At 38.5% G+C, this 17,200-nt stretch overlaps 2 protein-coding genes across 2 annotated transcripts in view; both read left to right on the top strand.

The window, feature by feature from the left end:
• quob (quattro b) overlaps positions 1-1,688 on the top strand; it is a 34,368-nt gene extending 32,680 nt beyond the window's left edge. The window contains exons 22-24 of the mRNA XM_042501439.2: positions 379-647; positions 882-938; positions 1,090-1,688. Coding sequence (XP_042357373.2) covers positions 379-647; positions 882-920 — 308 coding nt within the window. The 3' untranslated portion in view covers positions 921-938; positions 1,090-1,688. The remainder of the gene's footprint in view (positions 1-378; positions 648-881; positions 939-1,089) is intronic.
• Positions 1,689-4,993: 3,305 nt separating this feature from the next.
• Positions 4,994-17,155, top strand: tgm2b (transglutaminase 2b). Its single transcript, XM_042511112.2, has 13 exons — positions 4,994-5,117; positions 8,254-8,433; positions 10,320-10,535; positions 11,680-11,798; positions 12,290-12,418; positions 12,550-12,727; positions 12,898-13,030; positions 13,417-13,520; positions 13,620-13,859; positions 14,195-14,470; positions 14,563-14,723; positions 15,806-15,942; positions 16,653-17,155. Exons 1-13 carry the CDS (start codon positions 5,108-5,110, stop codon positions 16,801-16,803), a joined length of 2,034 nt encoding a protein of 677 aa, XP_042367046.1. The 5' UTR covers positions 4,994-5,107; the 3' UTR covers positions 16,804-17,155.
• Positions 17,156-17,200: the final 45 nt, after the last annotated feature.

Below are 17,200 nucleotides of genomic sequence, written 5' to 3'. Positions count from 1 at the left end.
AATTAAAAACTACTGGAGAAAATGTAATAGTAGCAAATCAATAAATTAATAATTTAAAGGGTTAGTAACTTAAAAACTAAAAAAAAATAATTACAAAAAACAGTTTGAGTAATCAACTTAGAAACTTCATCATAATGGTCATTAACAGCTTCACCGAAGATGTTTTGTACTGTTTTATTCCACTCCAATGAGGTCACATTATAAAGGTCAGAGGTCAATCACTTTTTAACACCTGAGGGCATATGAGAAGGGACACTGATTGCTGCACCGGTGTTTGAAACTTGGCTTTCCAGTAAAGAAATTTGAGACTGAATCACCCACCCATGCATTCATCCATCAACTGATCATGTGTGTAATCAAAGCCTGTCTCTGTTCCAGTGGACAGCTCTGAGTCATCAGGAGATAGTGTGAGTGGCTTCAGCAGCTCCAGTCACAGCTACCACTCTGCTATTGGAGGAGAGGCGGAGGACACCTCCTCCGTCTCTGCCTCTGTGATCACTGTTAAGGAAGCAGTGGTTGCTGAAGCGTCTGCGGTCTTCCACAAACCAAATGCTCTGGCAGGATCCCCAGAAAAAACCCAGCCACCAGTTGCACCAAAGCCCAAACCCAAACCACAATACCAGGCCAAGGATCTGCCCTGTGGCAAGGTGCAGTACAAAGTGCATAACCACTGACTGAGCAGTTGTTCATTTGGTTAAAAACATTAGCAAAAAAATACCTAATGTAACCAGAAAGTAAATTACTCACTTAATAAACTATCTCTGTCATCCTTATGCTCAAAAGTCTTTTTATGTCTTAATTCTAGGTGGATTTTCTCATGTTCATGATTAATTTTCTGTTCTGATTTAAATTAAATTAATAGAGTTTTATGAATGCTTCAGGTTCAAACCACAACTGTTGGAAAATCCACTGAGGTTTGACCTGCAATGCGGTACAAGGTGAGTGTATAGTGTGTTATACATTGCCCATCTTTCTTCAACATGTAAATAATATGACTAGTTTTTGAACAATTATTATGTGTATATTAAAGATGAATGGTTGTGCTGTGGAGGGGAAAAGTTAGTTAAAAGATATCCTTTTTTTCTACAGATTTGGAGGCAACCCAAAAAAAGTCGTCTGTTGGTGTCAGCATCAAACAGCATCCTTTTATACCAGCTGTTACTGAAATCCATTACCACTCTGTAAATAAATGTTTTTTTAATCTCACCACTAAAAGAATAGGTCACAAGATGTCTGTGAATGTACTGTACTTAAATTGTGATACATTTCTAAATGTGTAACTGACATGGCTTTGCATAGTGCACAGTCTACTTTCATAGCTTATGTAAAGGATCATACCTGCTATTTATAACATAATGCTAAACTTTACAGTAGTAAAAGAATGCGGCTGAATAATCCTGATGTGCCCCATCCTGATCCCAGGAGATTAATGAAATCTTAAGGAGATCCGTGAAGAACTGTGTCACAGAGACAATGCCACTTTTATGTCCTACATGTATTTTCTTTTGTACAGTTTTATCAAATTTAATTACTTTAATTCAGACTTATTTCCTCTGAAAATAATACACATTCACTCTGTACTTTCTTTTCATTAACCGTTTTGTATAAACTAATATGTTACTGGTATGGAGATATGTAACACTTGTATGGCTTTCATTTTGAAATACAAAACAATGATGAATGTTAAATTGTGTTTTTATTTGCATGTTGACATTTTTGTAAGTGTAAATAGGTGTTTTTTTTTTTTTTTGCTTAGGTCATCATTATGAATCAGTGGTGATTGCACATTTGCATGTAATAGTTGTAAAATAATGATGCCATCAGCATTTAAAAAAAGTCCCCTATAAGCCTCTGCCACAGGGTCTGATCTGTAAAAATGAGGGCTTGATTTGCGGCACAAATAAGGTGTGTCAACCATTGCGCAACCACAACAGGAAAAGGTTAACGCATTTGTTTTCCCTGATAGCTTTCGGTTGCTCTAGTTACCAAAGAGAATCAATATAAGTTCTTTGGAGTTACTATTCCCTGTAGAGGAAATGGTGAACAGTGGAATAAGTATGGAAACTGTTTTAGTTAGGCTTTGAGATAAACAGAAGTTGATCTGGTTATCTTAGTGTAGCAGCGACAACAATAATCCCACTTGGACACACAAGAGGCGCGGGTTAAAAAAATTGTCTGTTTTCACTTAATAGAAAATGCTTACAGTCAGATTCAAATTTCTAAACTCAAATATTGGTGGCTGATATGCGTTTATTATGGGCATTTGCCAAATAGTGCCATTACTAATTCAGGCATTGATATGGCTGAGCAATAATATTTGATACAAATGTAATACATACGTTTATGGTGTAATGTGTTCCGCAGATCGCTTTCCCTGATAAAAAGCAAAAAGCAAAACATTATGTTGTTCAGCATTTTGGTCAACTGCAGCTGTTTTAAATTTTTCTACAAATAAAGTTGAATGGAATTGAATCAGACCATCATACAGTCCAAGTTTTTTGTGAGTATTTCACATATAGAAGACAAAAATCTAGGTGAAACCTCCCACATGAAATCTAGAGGATTACTTGGTTTTGCCACAATACTGACATTTTGAAAGTGAAGGGAAGAGAATGAAACACTGCAGGTGTCAACTGACATTTCACTGAATCACAGACATGTAGCATAACTACTAACAACAGTATTTAAAAGGAAATATTATGCTGACTTACTCTTACCAGGTTACTTCGTGTATGTCAAAGGCCATAATTTCTACACTTTTCTGCATCTGAAAAAAACAAGATTTCCCTCAAACCATTTTATGGAACATTTTTTCGACCGTGGATGGATTAGTGAACGGGCCTGCCAAGCAAAGGGCCAGGTTCCCCTCTGGTCTTTACCTGCAACACACTACTCAAATTAACATATTGACCAGGAACAGACACAAATTACCACAAAAAGACATGAAAAAATCCACATGGGACTAGAAACAGACACCAAATAACTACAGAAACGGGCAAACCAACAAGAGAAACACAAAAAAAGACAGAAAATTTAAGTCTTTGTGTCTAACTCTCATGTTGGAGAGGTGGCGGGACCTTTTGCATCCGTGAGCTCAGGGGCCCAGGAGTCCATTAGTGATGTACAAGTTTGAAACTTTTTATTGTTACATCTGGAGGTGAATCCAGGCGATACATTCAACAGTCTCTCTGAAGTACCCAAGCCCGCCTTGGCAAAGACACTCAGTCATTTCCACTGTGTGGGCTTGCACAGTGCTCTGGCTTTGGTTTCACTTCTGTTAATCATTGAATTCACTCTCCTGATGTAATGCCCAACTCTGGAGCCAAGATGCATGTTTGCAGTTAAATCCGTTCTGTCCAGAGTCTGTAAGCCATATCACTGGCTGAAACCTCTGCTTTTATTGACATGGTTACAATTAGAAATGTATTATCTACTTTACTTTTGGAGCATAAATGGTACAAATTTTACAGTGGAAACAGTTGATATTGAGCACAAGAAGCATTCTGTAGAAAGCTTTTTACATTTTGTGCCAAAGAAGAAACAGTGACACTAGCAGTGACTTCAGAAGTTGTTTGCAACTTTTCCTTTTGTGCACTTTTACCTGTGCATACCCTGCTCTTCACCTCATCATGGACCAGAGCACATTTTCTCCGTGATGCATCACCTTTGACCTGACAGGTGAGTTGACTGAAAGATTAAAGCAGATAAGATGTCAATAAATGCCATTAAAAGATCAAAACCAACTGTGTGTTCATTCCTATTGAGGGTTTTCTGAATGCTGTTCATTTGTTCTGAGGATGTAAATGTTAGATCAGTCAGATAAGTAAAGTTATTTCATATAACAGCTGAATCAATCAATCAAATCTTTATTTGTATGGCACTTTTCATACAAAGAGTAACACAAAGTGCCTAACAGAGATTAAAAACAATAGCAGAAATGAAAAACATCAATGAAAAACATCAATGAATGCTAAAGTTTACAACAAAAATTACTCAAAAAGGAGTAAATAGTGCATCCGCTTGGGACTGTAATTAGCATGTGCTAGTGAGTTATCACTCAAGATAAACTACAGCTCCCATGTTTGTGATAATAAAAACATGTCACCAAGTCCGACATGGCTCATTTGAGTTTTTAACTTGCAACCCTGACACAACTAATGGCTTCTCACTGGTCTTACCAGGGAAATGTAAATGGATGCCCACATTACTGTATTTAAAAAGACAAATATACAGCTTATATTTGAAGACTGATGATTGTAAGGAACAAAATACTTAGTGGAAACAAATTTTCTCAAGTTAAAAGGAGACTTGTGGGTACCCTTAGAACCCATTATTTATCCACATATCTTGGAACTCAAAGTGTTTACTGTATCAGTATTAGTCTATACGCATTAGATAATTATTGGCCTAATATTAACTGTAAAATAAGACATCAAAGTATATGGATATGTGAATCTTTAACTCTCACAGGGACACATATTTCAACAGCATAATCAAATTCCTGAAATTCAGTTATGGCTTTTGGTTTTCTGTACCACCCGAAGATAAAAGTAGCCCCATCTGGCCATACCAATGAAAAAAAATGCTGCCAGCACCACTGTTTAAAACCTCAGGGAAACTACAATTTAACAGTTCCTCCTGCTCCCAACAAATCTCCATAGTCACCTGCCTATATTTTCCATAACCCCCGTACTACCATGTTATCTCAATGTGTTTTATTTTGTCTCATAATGAAAATATTGGAGAAACGACACTGCACCCTGCAATATCCTTCTTCTTTCTTGGGGGGGGGGTCAAAAGCTCAGAGAGTGTATTATTCCACGGTAACAACGCAATAGCATAAAAGTCACCGTTCTTACGTACTAACATTAATGAATCACCGGAGGCTGTGCAGTGATTAAAACTTCATGTGTGTGAGATCGCGTGCATGTAAGCACACGCGGAAAGGGGCGCGCTCTGTTTGGTGAAGGGTCGCGTCACGCCCACCATCAGACAGACTAGCAGGAGGGGGACTACAAATAACGCTGAGATAACGGAGAGGAGACACAATTATTCCCCTCTGAGCAGGACATTCATTGAAAACTACTCAAAGAACACAGCAGCAGTTATGGCTCAAGGTAAGTTTTACTCTGGCTGCTTTTATTTTTTTTAACACTCCTGTTGTTTATTGCCAGTAACATTTAGGCTTAAAAGGTGGAAAAAACTATTTTTTCATTTGCCAGTATAATTTAGTAGTAGTTTATAACAAGATAAATTGTTTAAAATACTCACATGTTGATTGGTGGTGTAATAATCTGTTTGTAGGCTATTTTTATTCCCTAACTCAATTCCCAAAAGATTTTGCTGCTATGGTTTCTTCCATTATTTCCTAATATGGTTGTTTGGGGTAATGCAACTTTAAGCCTTCCTCACTGTCAGTGTATTTTGATGCTATGTGTGCAGTTGTCTTGACACTCATTCAGGAGTTAATGACCAGGAAGGACACACTTTCACTAACTCTAGGACACTGCTATCATTAAGCGTGCTGTAGACAGCATATCTGAAAATAATTAAGGTGATAAGTTTAAAGTTATCATAGTCTGCAAATATCATCACCCTGTACCTGCTGCTTTCAGAGCTGCAGGAGAAACTGTGTCCAGCACACGATCATCGGAGATCAAAAGACCAATGCATCTAAAAAATGTTTCACCCTCATGTTTGAGCATATGATTGTTGCCCTGGGACCCTTATAATAGCAGCCAAGAAGCAGCTGGAGTGCAGACAGTCACTGTGCTTCTCCTCTTTACGGGCACTCACACACCACCCTACACATATTTGTAAGCCCTTGTAAAGACATTCAGAACTTCCAAACAAGAAAGTGGTCAAACTTCCAGATTAACACAGAACCACCTCTAAAGACTGATATAAGTCTTTGACCTGTGTGTGTAGGCAAAATGTGTAGCATGCCAAAAATATCGGACGACAATTTTATAGTAGAAAATGAACACAAGTTTCACTTATAGAATATGCGTTTTACACTTAACCTGTGCACTGGAACAGTCATTACAAAAAAAGCTTTCTTTAAATTTGGTATATTTACTCTTCATAGTCGCAGGATGTTAGTAAGGTGTGCATTGGATCAGCTACCAACAAATATATGAGCAAAGCTTACATCATTGCAGAGTTTGTAAGTAGAATAAACAGCATATATATAAACCAGTGTCACTTGTTTTCCAGCTGTGGGAAGTTTAAAAAGCAGTTACCTGCAGGACTGAAAACTCCTTTCACATCGGAAGGGAGTTTTTCAGATTTTTTTTCATTGCATTAAAGTGGTGTTTTCTGTACCAGTGACTACCAAGTTCACACCAGTTCAATCTAGTTTTAATTTCCTTATTAGGCAAATGCTGGACTCAGTGCTGCTTACTGAGACAGGCTGTCTGTGTGTAGTGTGGGCCATGGTTGGTACAGTGGGTTTGAGGCGTGGGCGTGTGCAGTATGTAAAGGTTAGTGAAGACGGCAGGGTCAGTGCTGTGGAATCTTTGCCTCTGCATTTCATATTAGAGCATTGTGCTGCTGCAAGTTATGTAACACTACAGAAAAAAATGCAAGTTCAATAAAATGTAATCAGTTTGGATTTACATCACACATGAATACCATCTGCTTTACCACAGCTGCTTCACCTTCAACGACACATGCCGTTGCACTGTGGTTTGGGACCAAATCACACTTCATTTGCTTTTTTTTTTTTTTAACAATTACGTAGCCACCAAAAGACCCCCAAATTACTACAGAAAGCATGACACCAGTCTGCATCGCACCATTAAGTCTGTTGTTTCTGACAGGTGTCGGACAGTCATATGTTATTGATTTCTGTAATAGTTTTCACATTCTGTAAGCTGCTGATCTGTTTTATTGGACTCTCTTGAGGTGCGAGTACTGTAAAACTTTTTAAAAGGAAAAAAGTGAAGAAAATTTGTATTTCTTGGAGCCATGTGATGTATTTCTTTTGCCAGACGGTTCGGAATAAATTGTTAAATAGCATTTGCACAAAGCAATGCCAATATGCTTTTAATATTTGCACAGATCAAATGTGGGCTAAATGACTGCAGAGTATGCACAGGCTGAGCAGCAAGATTCAGATAATCCTCAGACTACAGCTGAATAGGTGGTGTTGCATCTTTTAGGCATTTGCCCTCAATTAGTTACTCTAACATGTCTTTAATTAGGAACTGACGTAAGATCAGTAAAACATCAGAGCTATGAGACACACTGAGGAATGAAAGACCTCATGTAAAACAGCAGGGAGTTTTTGCAGCTTAGTCTTTGTTTATCTACGTCTAGCCTAGCCTTGACACAGCCGCCTCATTTCCTGGACTTTTCTTAACACCTTTGAATAATTTATGGGAAGAGGTTAACCCCCTAACATGTCATGGAGCAGGAGGACCATGGAGGCATTATATAGGACCCTTTCTTTTCCTATAAACAGGAAATCAAAGGGTGGGATTCTCTTAGTCTCAACACACCTCGGAGAGAAGGAGTGGTTGTGTGTTTGCACACTACACAAGGAGTGACTCTCTGTCTGTGTTTAAATCCATGCAGTAAGCCCTGTGAAACTAAATGATGTTACCATAAATGACTGCAAGTGTCCTGTAGTCCTCCGGTTTATTCCAAAGTCCACTAATTTTGTAATATCATTGAAGATCACATAAGCAAACATTTGACCTTTTTTTCAGTCCCTCGGGAAAGTACAGCTATTATAAGAGTCAGTTTATTAACACAGTTTAAACAGTTTAACAACAGTTTTCTGGTTAATTTACCACAAGCCTGCTGCAAATATATATATATAAACAGAAGTTTTACAACATGCATTCACTGAGACCATGTTGTAGCATTTACAGCATCACATAAACATGTACACTATCCTCCCATTAAATGAAAACAAGGTCCTATAATAGTGCTAAAAGAGTGCCGTAAGCAGATGTTCTACACGTTTAAATGAATTTGAAGAGATACCCTTTAATTTCTATTTGCATTTTATGAATCTGTTCTAAAAAACTATGAGAATTCTTATAAAAATCAAAGTGTGTATCTACTTTTGATACTTTAAAACATAGATAAAGCTGTACTTTAAATACAGAGATGTAGTACAAATTTTTGTCAAGGTACAGGTATGTTTAAAGGATACTAATTGAAATACCCAATATAAGGATGATAATTTTCTGCATGTATGTTGTTTCTGTTTTTTTTTTTTAAATGCCCATTTTTCTTTTTAAGCTTTGGACATTGATCGCTGGAACCTGGAGTGTGAGTTCAACAACGTGGACCATCGCACTGATCTCAACGGTATAGACCGTCTGATTGTGAGGAGAGGCCAACCGTTCTCAATCAGCCTGTACCTTCGCTCTGGAAGCTACCAGCCAGGAGTCAGCTCTCTTGACTGTGTCGTAGAGACAGGTACTACTCTTTCTTTTTCTATTTACTTTTACATCTTTCTTAAATTTGTAGAATTTTAGAGTTAATATACGAAATGCAATGTTCCCATGAGTAATTATTATGTTATACTGTAACTTTTAGTGCAGAACATTAGTAATTTGGACTGCATTAAAACATTTAGAAAAGTAATTGACCAAAGCTTTCACTTTCCTCTCACACAGGATGTAAGGGTCACACTGGAACCTACTGTGTGTTTTTGCAGATGTTATTTTCTTTGCTACCTATTGTACTTTCAAAGATGATAAGGGAAAGGAGCCGCAATGTTAATGGAAGGGAAGTGGAAGTTTTTTTTCCCCCGGTGTTCAGTTTCCAGTGATGTTGCTACTGGCTTTTACAATGAGCACACTTACAGTAGCTGTAAGATGTTCTGTTGTTTTTTCCATTATTAACCTCAGCTCTTCCCTTATTGTTCTGTGGGTGTTGATGGACTTAACTGTTATTGTTGGGAGTCCCAGATAATGAATTCTCATATATTTGCGGTCAGCATACCCTATATACACATAAAACCATTTGTCTCTTCTCCTCAGTTCATATTTGGATAAACTTCTCATGAAGTGTGTGATAAGACAGCTGTTACTTGCCAATGAATCTAACTGTATAAACAGGAAGTGTTGCGTGCCAACAGGAAAGGGTTTGTCAGAGATAACATTATCAAACTTTGAAAGTCAAGAATGTTTTTATGGACTGGACCCTCAATCCCACCCAGTGAGAAAGAAGTCTCCTGCTGTCGATTTAGCTGGCTTCATAGAGTGGAGGATGTGAAAGAATTGACTGTTTGGACTAAAGGGTCAATCACCCCTGAATCAAAATGACCTATTTTCCTTGTACCTGTTGTGCTATTTGTCAATCTGGATTATTTTGGTGAGTGTTGTCGAGTGTTTGAGATATTGGCCGTCGAGATGTGTGCCTTCTCTTGAGCATAATGGAAATAGATGGCACTTGGCATGTGGTGCTCAAAGCGCCAAAAAACAAAGAGAAAAAACTCAACACCAGCAGCGTCTCTTTCCAAAAATCATTACCCGGTTACTTATGATGATCCATAAACCTTGTTTTGAGCAGTTTAATGTTGGTACTGTTTTCTCTCTACCAAAATACACCTTTCAACCATATCACTGCACTGAAGGAGGTACGCATCTACTCATGTATGAGAAGCTTGTTCTTGTGAAAGCGCAAGATGTAAACATTAATGACGTCCTCCTTGGCTGAGATGTAACATTAGCTATCTCAGTGGTGCCAATTGAGCAAGTAGTAGATGCACACTTCCTTATGTTAGATGTGAGCTGATATGGTTGGCAGATATTTAGTAGAAAGAAAATAGTTCCTACACGAAACTGCTCACAGCAAGGTCTGTGGACTATCTTGAGAAACTGGATCTTGAATTCTGAAAACACACGTTGCTGTTGACTTTACACCACAAGCCGAGTGCTTTTTAGTTCCATCACACTGAAGAGAAGGCAGACATCTCTATGGCTGATATCTCCAAAACTCTGCAGCTCACACCAAAACAATCTAGATTATTAAATAGAACTTCAAGTAGGAGGGAAAATATATATTTTGGATTCTGATATGACCTGTCCCTTTAAGTTTATATAACTTTCCAGAATTGAAATCTGTACTGAGGGAGACTTGGGTCCCAAACAATTTTGTTCATAATTATGTGCCATTACACAGTTAGGCTGTCCATGCATGAGATAAGATTCCAGAGATGTTTGAATTAAATTTAGGCAGGGTTGGGAAACTGTGAAAATAAACCCTGCGAATTTCAATGCCCCAGACACAAATGTTTCTCTTGGCTTTTTTCCCTCATGTAATCTCAGGGCTCTGACCATATTGTCTGTTACACACAGGTCCTCAGCCGTCTGAGCAGTATGGCACCAGGGCCTCCTTTGGTCTCTCTGCCAACATTGACACTTCCCGCTGGAGTGCTGCTGTGACAAGTCCCCCTGGGGACATGGTGGCTCTGTGCATCTGCTCTGCCCCTGATGCACCTATTGGTCGCTACACCCTGACCCTGGGGCGATCGCGGATTGAGTTTATCCTGCTCTTTAACCCCTGGTGCCCAGGTGGGTAAACAGACCATATGTCAAGCTGTCGTTTAGTGGATCATGTGTAGCAATCTTCAGCTACAAAGTGCTTTGATGATCATGTTTCACTTCAGAGTAGGCTTATGATAGAAGCTATTCAGCAGCAGTGTGAAAGAGATTATATAGAGGAATTGTAATAGTTTAGGTAAATGATGATTGTTTGATTTTTAAGATATAGTTTAACATTTTTAGAGATATGATTAGTGTTTTCTTTATTTTTTTCAGCCAATCTATACTGTACCACTCTTGTATTTTTATGGCAAATATGATGCTACACCAAGAAAACAATTAATTTAGCTCAACATAAAGAATGGAAGCAGAAGCAAAAAGCTACCCTGGCACTGCCTGAGGGTAACAAAATCTACCTACCAGCATCTCAAAAGTTAATTAATAAACTTGTTGTATCTTGTTCATTTGATCTGAACAAATCATTATTTTGTCAATACTATAACTTTTAGCTAGGGTTAAGTGATATGGAGAAAGTCAAATATTCATTTTTTAAGAAAGATTTTAAGAAAGATGTCAAATAACTTGATAGTGTGATGATATTGTAGAATTGACTATTGGTGCTTTCATAAAATATTTACACAATGATTTTTGATAAATAATCATTAATAATGTGGATTAATGACTCAATGAATAAAGGCAAATAATAAAACAGCTAGAACAGTCTGGTCAGTTCAGAAAATTACATCACTTCACTGTTATGCAGCCACTATAAACTATAAACTCCTTTGGTATTTTCCAAAATCGAAGACATTATATAGTCTCATATCACAGTATTAATAAAATATTGATAGATTGTCATGCCTGACTTTGAGCTTGCCGGGCAACCAGCAAATAGTGAACTTACAGTCCAGGTGTAGGCTGACTGACAGAGCCAAAGAGCCTGTCTCTGACTTTATACTCAGCGCACATAACCAGCTTCTGGCTGTAGTTCAATATTGAATGCACATTTATGAGAGTGATATTGATCTTCTCATCTAACTCTTGGCAAGAGAGTTAATAAGCATGTTTCACAAAATGATAAACTATTCCTTTAAGTTAAGTGAAACTTTAAGTTTTTATGAGAATGCTGTGAAGGTCATTCATTGTATTGTTATATGATGTTTCTATGCAACAGGAGATGCGGTGTACATGGACGACGAGCAGGGTTTAACTGAGTATGTCCTATCTCAGGATGGAATCATCTTTCGTGGCAGCTACAAACATCCAATAGCAACTGCCTGGAATTTTGGCCAGGTACCAACATCAGCACTTCATCTTACATCCACAGTCCACCAAGCCAGCATTGTGCCAGACGGGTGAAGGAGTCTGAAGCATATTCTGATAACAGGAAAAGGCTCACTTATCAAGTGATTTATGATGAGTTGCATAACTGCAAACAGGCAATAACTGATGAACATTTGACAGTGAAATTAGACAGTGAGTTATTTATATCTGACAGTGGACAGTCTGGGTCTGATAAAGTGAGAGGACTGTTTTTGTTCTCAGCCTTGTCTTTGATATTCAATACGGTTTGATTAGTCTGGCATTAGCAGTGCATTAACAGTATGGCTATTGAGCTCTACAGCATGGCAGAGTTACACATATAATTTGCTTTCTGTTTTTTTGTTTTGGTTTTTTTTTGCAAAGGACGTTTTAACCTTGGATCTCTCTTTTGATTATTTTTCCACCTTGATACTTGTATCCGTGACAAACAGCTGATCAGCAGTTGTTTTTTTTAAACACAGTTTGAAAGTGGAATCCTGGACATCTGTCTCAGGATTTTGGACATGAATCCTAAATGTCTGAGGAATCCTGGCAAAGACTGCTCAGGGAGGAGAAATCCCATCTATGTTTCCAGAGTGCTTAGTGCCATGGTAAGTCATGTTAAATTCTGATATCTCCATCTTTTTTGCTGTCTTAATTTGCATAGATGAGCTCATGTGTGATACCAGTTATGTCATTTCAAAGTAACCATACAAAAGCACTCCCTTCTTTTTCCTGTTAGGTGAATTGTAATGACGACAAAGGGGTGTTGCTGGGAAAATGGACAGATGGCTATGAGGGAGGTGTCAGCCCCATGTTCTGGAGGGGCAGTGTGGAGATTCTGCGCAACTGGGACACACAAGCCTGTCAGCCTGTTCGCTATGGACAGTGCTGGGTGTTTGCTGCAGTGGCCTGTTCAAGTAAGATAGGGCGTGGTGGAGCCTGGTGGCCTATCACTGGAAAACACACTTGATTTGTCTCAAACAGACACAGCATAACACCATATATGTAACCACATAGTTACAGTATACATCTTGCTCCTCCTCTTGGTATTGCAATTTTCACGTAAGTTATTATTATACCCTGTTAGTTTCCAGGGCCCTTGGCATCCCCTGCCGAGTCGTCACCAACTACCTGTCAGCCCACGACAGCAACGGTGACCTGGTGATTCACCGCTTAGTCAACGAAAATGGAGAGCTCATTCAGTCTAAAGAAATGATCTGGTAAGAACTCATACATTTTACATTTGTCATACAGCAGTAGAAAGGATTGTGTAGTACCAGTGTACTTGGAATGTGGTAGTATTACATATTCTGAAGAATATAGTTTCATCAAAAAAAAAATCAGATGCATTTATTTTACTGTGGTTTGGAATACTGATTCAATTATTGACTAAGATGTGACCATTATGTTTGCAATGGAACTATTTTCTTCGGAGCAGACACAATCAGTAGAAGTTTAGTTGTGACAAAACTAAATTCAACCAGTTTACTGTGGTTTTGGTAAAGACATTGGAACAGGTGCACTAATCAGATGTCTCTATTAAACTGCCAAAACAGAAAGAGTGTCAAGTATAGGAATCAAGCTGATGGTGTGTTTGTGTCTGCAGGAATTATCACTGCTGGGTGGAGAGCTGGATGACCAGGCCAGACTTTAAATCTGATTTTAATGGCTGGCAGGCCAGTGACCCCACACCCCAGGAGAAAAGTGAAGGTAACAAACACGCTGCGTTAATGAACCCACAATGCTAATTTTTGATTGAAACAAATCTTCACAGTCATGTTTGTTTCTGCCTTTTCTTGCTTCCTTAAGGAGTGTACTGCTGTGGCCCCATCCCTGTTAGGGCTATTAAGGAAGGCGACCTCACATTCAAGTATGATGCCCCATTTGTCTTTGCTGAAGTCAATGCTGATGTCATCACCACCATGAAGAAAAAAGACAACAGTACATCAAAAGTCACCAGCACTACACTGGTGGGCCAGAAGATCAGCACAAAGCGTGTGGGCAGTGACGCCAGAGAGGACATCACTCATCTCTACAAGTACCCTGAAGGTAGAGAGCACTGAACATCTAACTGAGCATCAGTAGAGTTGGTCATCACCATAAATAGTGTGTGTTATTATAAGACACCATAAAACATGACCTTAACTATATACAGAGCTCCTCTGCATGCCAGCAGGTTACAACAAGGTCACCTGCTGTGTCTATTCTTTCATTCCCTGTCAGTATTTGTGTTGCGCTTAATGTAGTTTAAGAAGGTAAGACTTGCTCCATTGCATAAAGGTAATTCATTGTGTTAATTATATAGAAATTTGCTATTTGTCAAAAGTCAAATTTGAACTTTTGTTCTTCAGTTGTTTTTTTCCCCTTTTATTTTATGTTTCCAGGCTCTGATGAAGAGCGGCAGACTTTTGAGAAGGCCAACCATCAAAACAAGCTGCTCCAGCAGCAGGAAAATGAGGGCCTACATCTCACTATCAAGGTCACATCAGACATGAGGAAGGGTTGTGACTTCGATGTGTTTGCTGTGGTCACAAACAACACACAAAGTGAGAAAAAGTGCCGCCTGGTGTTTGGATCCTGCGCCGTTTCTTACAACGGGTTGCTGGGAGAAAATTGTGGTTTTAAAGACCTGCTCAATGTTGAACTCTCACCAGGAGGAGGTGAGAGAAATCACCATATGGTGTTCACAGATTGCTTTATAGCTGTTTTGTTTTTGTTTTTTTTTTTAAATATATTGTATTTGTTCATCTAGAGAGGCGAGTTCCACTTAGGCTGAACTACTCTAAATATGGAGGCGCAATCACTGAGGACAACTTAATCCGCCTGGCGGCTCTGTTGGTGGACTACTCCACTGGAGATGCAACACTGGCAGTGAGAAACATTGTGCTGGACAATCCTGAAATCAAAGTCAGAGTGAGTATTATGTCCTGCAACTAGAGATACAGACTTGGGACAAACTGTCATTAATAATGCCAAAAAATAACATTGTCATTTTGAATTAAAGGAGCAGTGTGTAGCATTCATATGATTTGGAACCATTTTGTAGTGAGGACAGCAGATTGCTACAACTTCTCCCTTGTGCCAAGCATGAACACCTAGTTGTGATTACTCCAGTGTCAATTGTCCAAGAGGTTTTAAATGTGAGCTGGATTATCTGCAGAGGTCTCTTCCACTCCAAAATAAATGAACAAGGTTATTAAAACTGGTAAATACACTGGATAAAGCAATTTCAGTCATGTCAGCATTTCTCCAACACAGTTTAACCCATTGCGAAGTCGTTGCTAACTATAGTGGCCAAAATGAATGGCCCTATCTAGAGCCAGTGTTAAGTTTGTCCCTTCTGTGCTGTTGTAGAAACATAGTGCTGTAACACATGGTGGACAAAAACCTGCTCCCTATGTAGATATTAACAGCTCATTCTCAGGTAAAAAAAAACAAAACACAACTATTTTCAGGTGAATTTTCATGAAAGAAAACAAACTTTTCCCTGAAATCTTACATACTGGATCTTAAAATGTAAATTCAAAGTCAAAACAAGCCCTGAAAATTAGTAATTAGAAATGTTAACATGAAAATTAAAAAAAATCTGTCAAGGAAATCACTAAAACTATGTTATGGGCCATCTGATGGTGATGTTTAAAGCTTAGTATCAGCCATACCAAACAAGTTCTCCCATACCTTGGTTATATCAGTATGCGACTGCAATGTTGGAACGACAACACATGTTCCCACAGTGTGTATTTATATGCTCCCCCTTTGCCACATGATACATAGATATAAGCTCTCATTCCACTGCTATGACACGCAGCTGTATCTCCCAATAAAGCCAAGTGAGACTCCGAACCTCTCTAGCCTTTCAGGCAGTCTAACATCTATTAATAGGATCTGAGATTGTATTATTAATTATAAACAAAGCTTGGTGTAAATAAAAGTGTATTGTACTCAAGTGTGAGACTTTCAATTAACTAACAGCTAGATGTGACTGTGTTCTGCAGATCCTGGGTGAACCAAAGGAGAATCGGAAGCTGGCTGCAGAGATCACCCTCAAAAACCCTCTGCCAGAGTCGCTGGAGAACTGCTGCTTCAGCATCGAGGGGGCCAACCTCACGGCGGGACGCGTCATCTCTGAGAGGTAATATGAGTTATTCATCTAGAAATCATTACTCTGTACTCACACAGATTACCAAAATACTTGACATAAATTAGACACTGTAACAAAATTATTTGAACATGTTCCCTCCAATGTGGGCTTATTTTGGCCTTTTAAAAATCATCAAATGAGTGCCATGGAAATGTTTGACTTCCAGACTGTGAGATATGTTTTATTTTGTTTTATAATTTGTTGCCACGGTCATCCAGATGTCTGGCTGGATGCACCCCTGTTTAGTCAGGACAGGAGCCCACTTGTGAAAAAAAGTAGTACAGGGGTTTACTGGTGCAGCCACAAGGTTAAAACAGAATGCACTTAATGAAATATCACTGAGCTAGTTTGTTTTTGCTCAACAATAATCTCTAAGAGTTTATTTATATACTGTGATCTCATTAAGCGAGTAAAGTAAGGAGTAGCCAATCAGTTCCTTTAATTCTGACTGCATGATGCATTTTCACGGTCAATGCTGTTGTTCAGCCAAAGCTCTGGTATATGAAAAAAAAATGGTACTTTGTTGAGTTCAAACACTGCAGCTCCTTTCTTTATCATCTCCATAAATAGTCAAAGCTCACATGAGTCCTACAATATGTCAGTGGTAATCAATTGTCTAAATATTTATGCAATCAGAGGACTGAGATAAAGCCCTCCTAATGTGTGTCTCAAACTTCAATATTTAAATATTTATGTTACAGGCTGGACTCCTCAGTGGGACCAGGGGAAGATGCCAAGGTGAAAATATACTTCACTCCCACCCATTCTGGGCTAAGAAAGCTGGTGGTCGACTTCGACAGCAACAAGTTGTGTCATGTCAAGGGCTACAGAAATGTCATCATTGGAAAATAAAGCCCTGTAATCCTGAAAATGTATTAGACGGCAGTACTGTTATTTTGTCAGAACTGCAAATACGAATGCTCCCACCTTTGCACAGTGTTTAGAAGATAAAATGCTCATCAGTTCAAATACTTTAGAATCTCACTATATATTCCTGAATGCTCCAATTATACCTGTTTTTATTCAGAGCCATAAATATTTAAATGTGAACGCTTTGTACTCATTGATGCTGATCAAATCTCTGCTTGCAAAACTTTTAACAGAATACATACTGTGATCTGAAGTGAGGCTTAGTATTTTGAGTACTATGTACTATTTTTTAATATTTTTTCAGTGCTTCAATTAAAAGAGTTGTTACACATGTCTTTTTGTTTTGTTGTAATGTTTCAACCTGTCTAAATGTCTTCTC

The sequence above is a fragment of the Plectropomus leopardus genome, chromosome 2 (assembly GCF_026936395.1).
Source record: "Plectropomus leopardus strain MGB_pleo_1.0 chromosome 2, ASM2693639v1, whole genome shotgun sequence".
In the NCBI taxonomy this organism is placed as follows: Eukaryota; Metazoa; Chordata; class Actinopteri; order Perciformes; family Serranidae; genus Plectropomus; species Plectropomus leopardus.
The sequence above is the reverse complement of the archived record's forward strand: the minus strand, read 5'-3'. Positions and strand labels throughout refer to the sequence as shown.

Coding starts and splice junctions, on each gene's coding strand:
- tgm2b (XM_042511112.2), top strand. Junction 12,728..12,897: donor TGCTGCAGTGGCCTGTTCAA/GTAAGATAGGGC, acceptor ATACCCTGTTAG/TTTCCAGGGCCCTTGGCATC. Junction 13,521..13,619: donor ACCCCAGGAGAAAAGTGAAG/GTAACAAACACG, acceptor TGCTTCCTTAAG/GAGTGTACTGCTGTGGCCCC.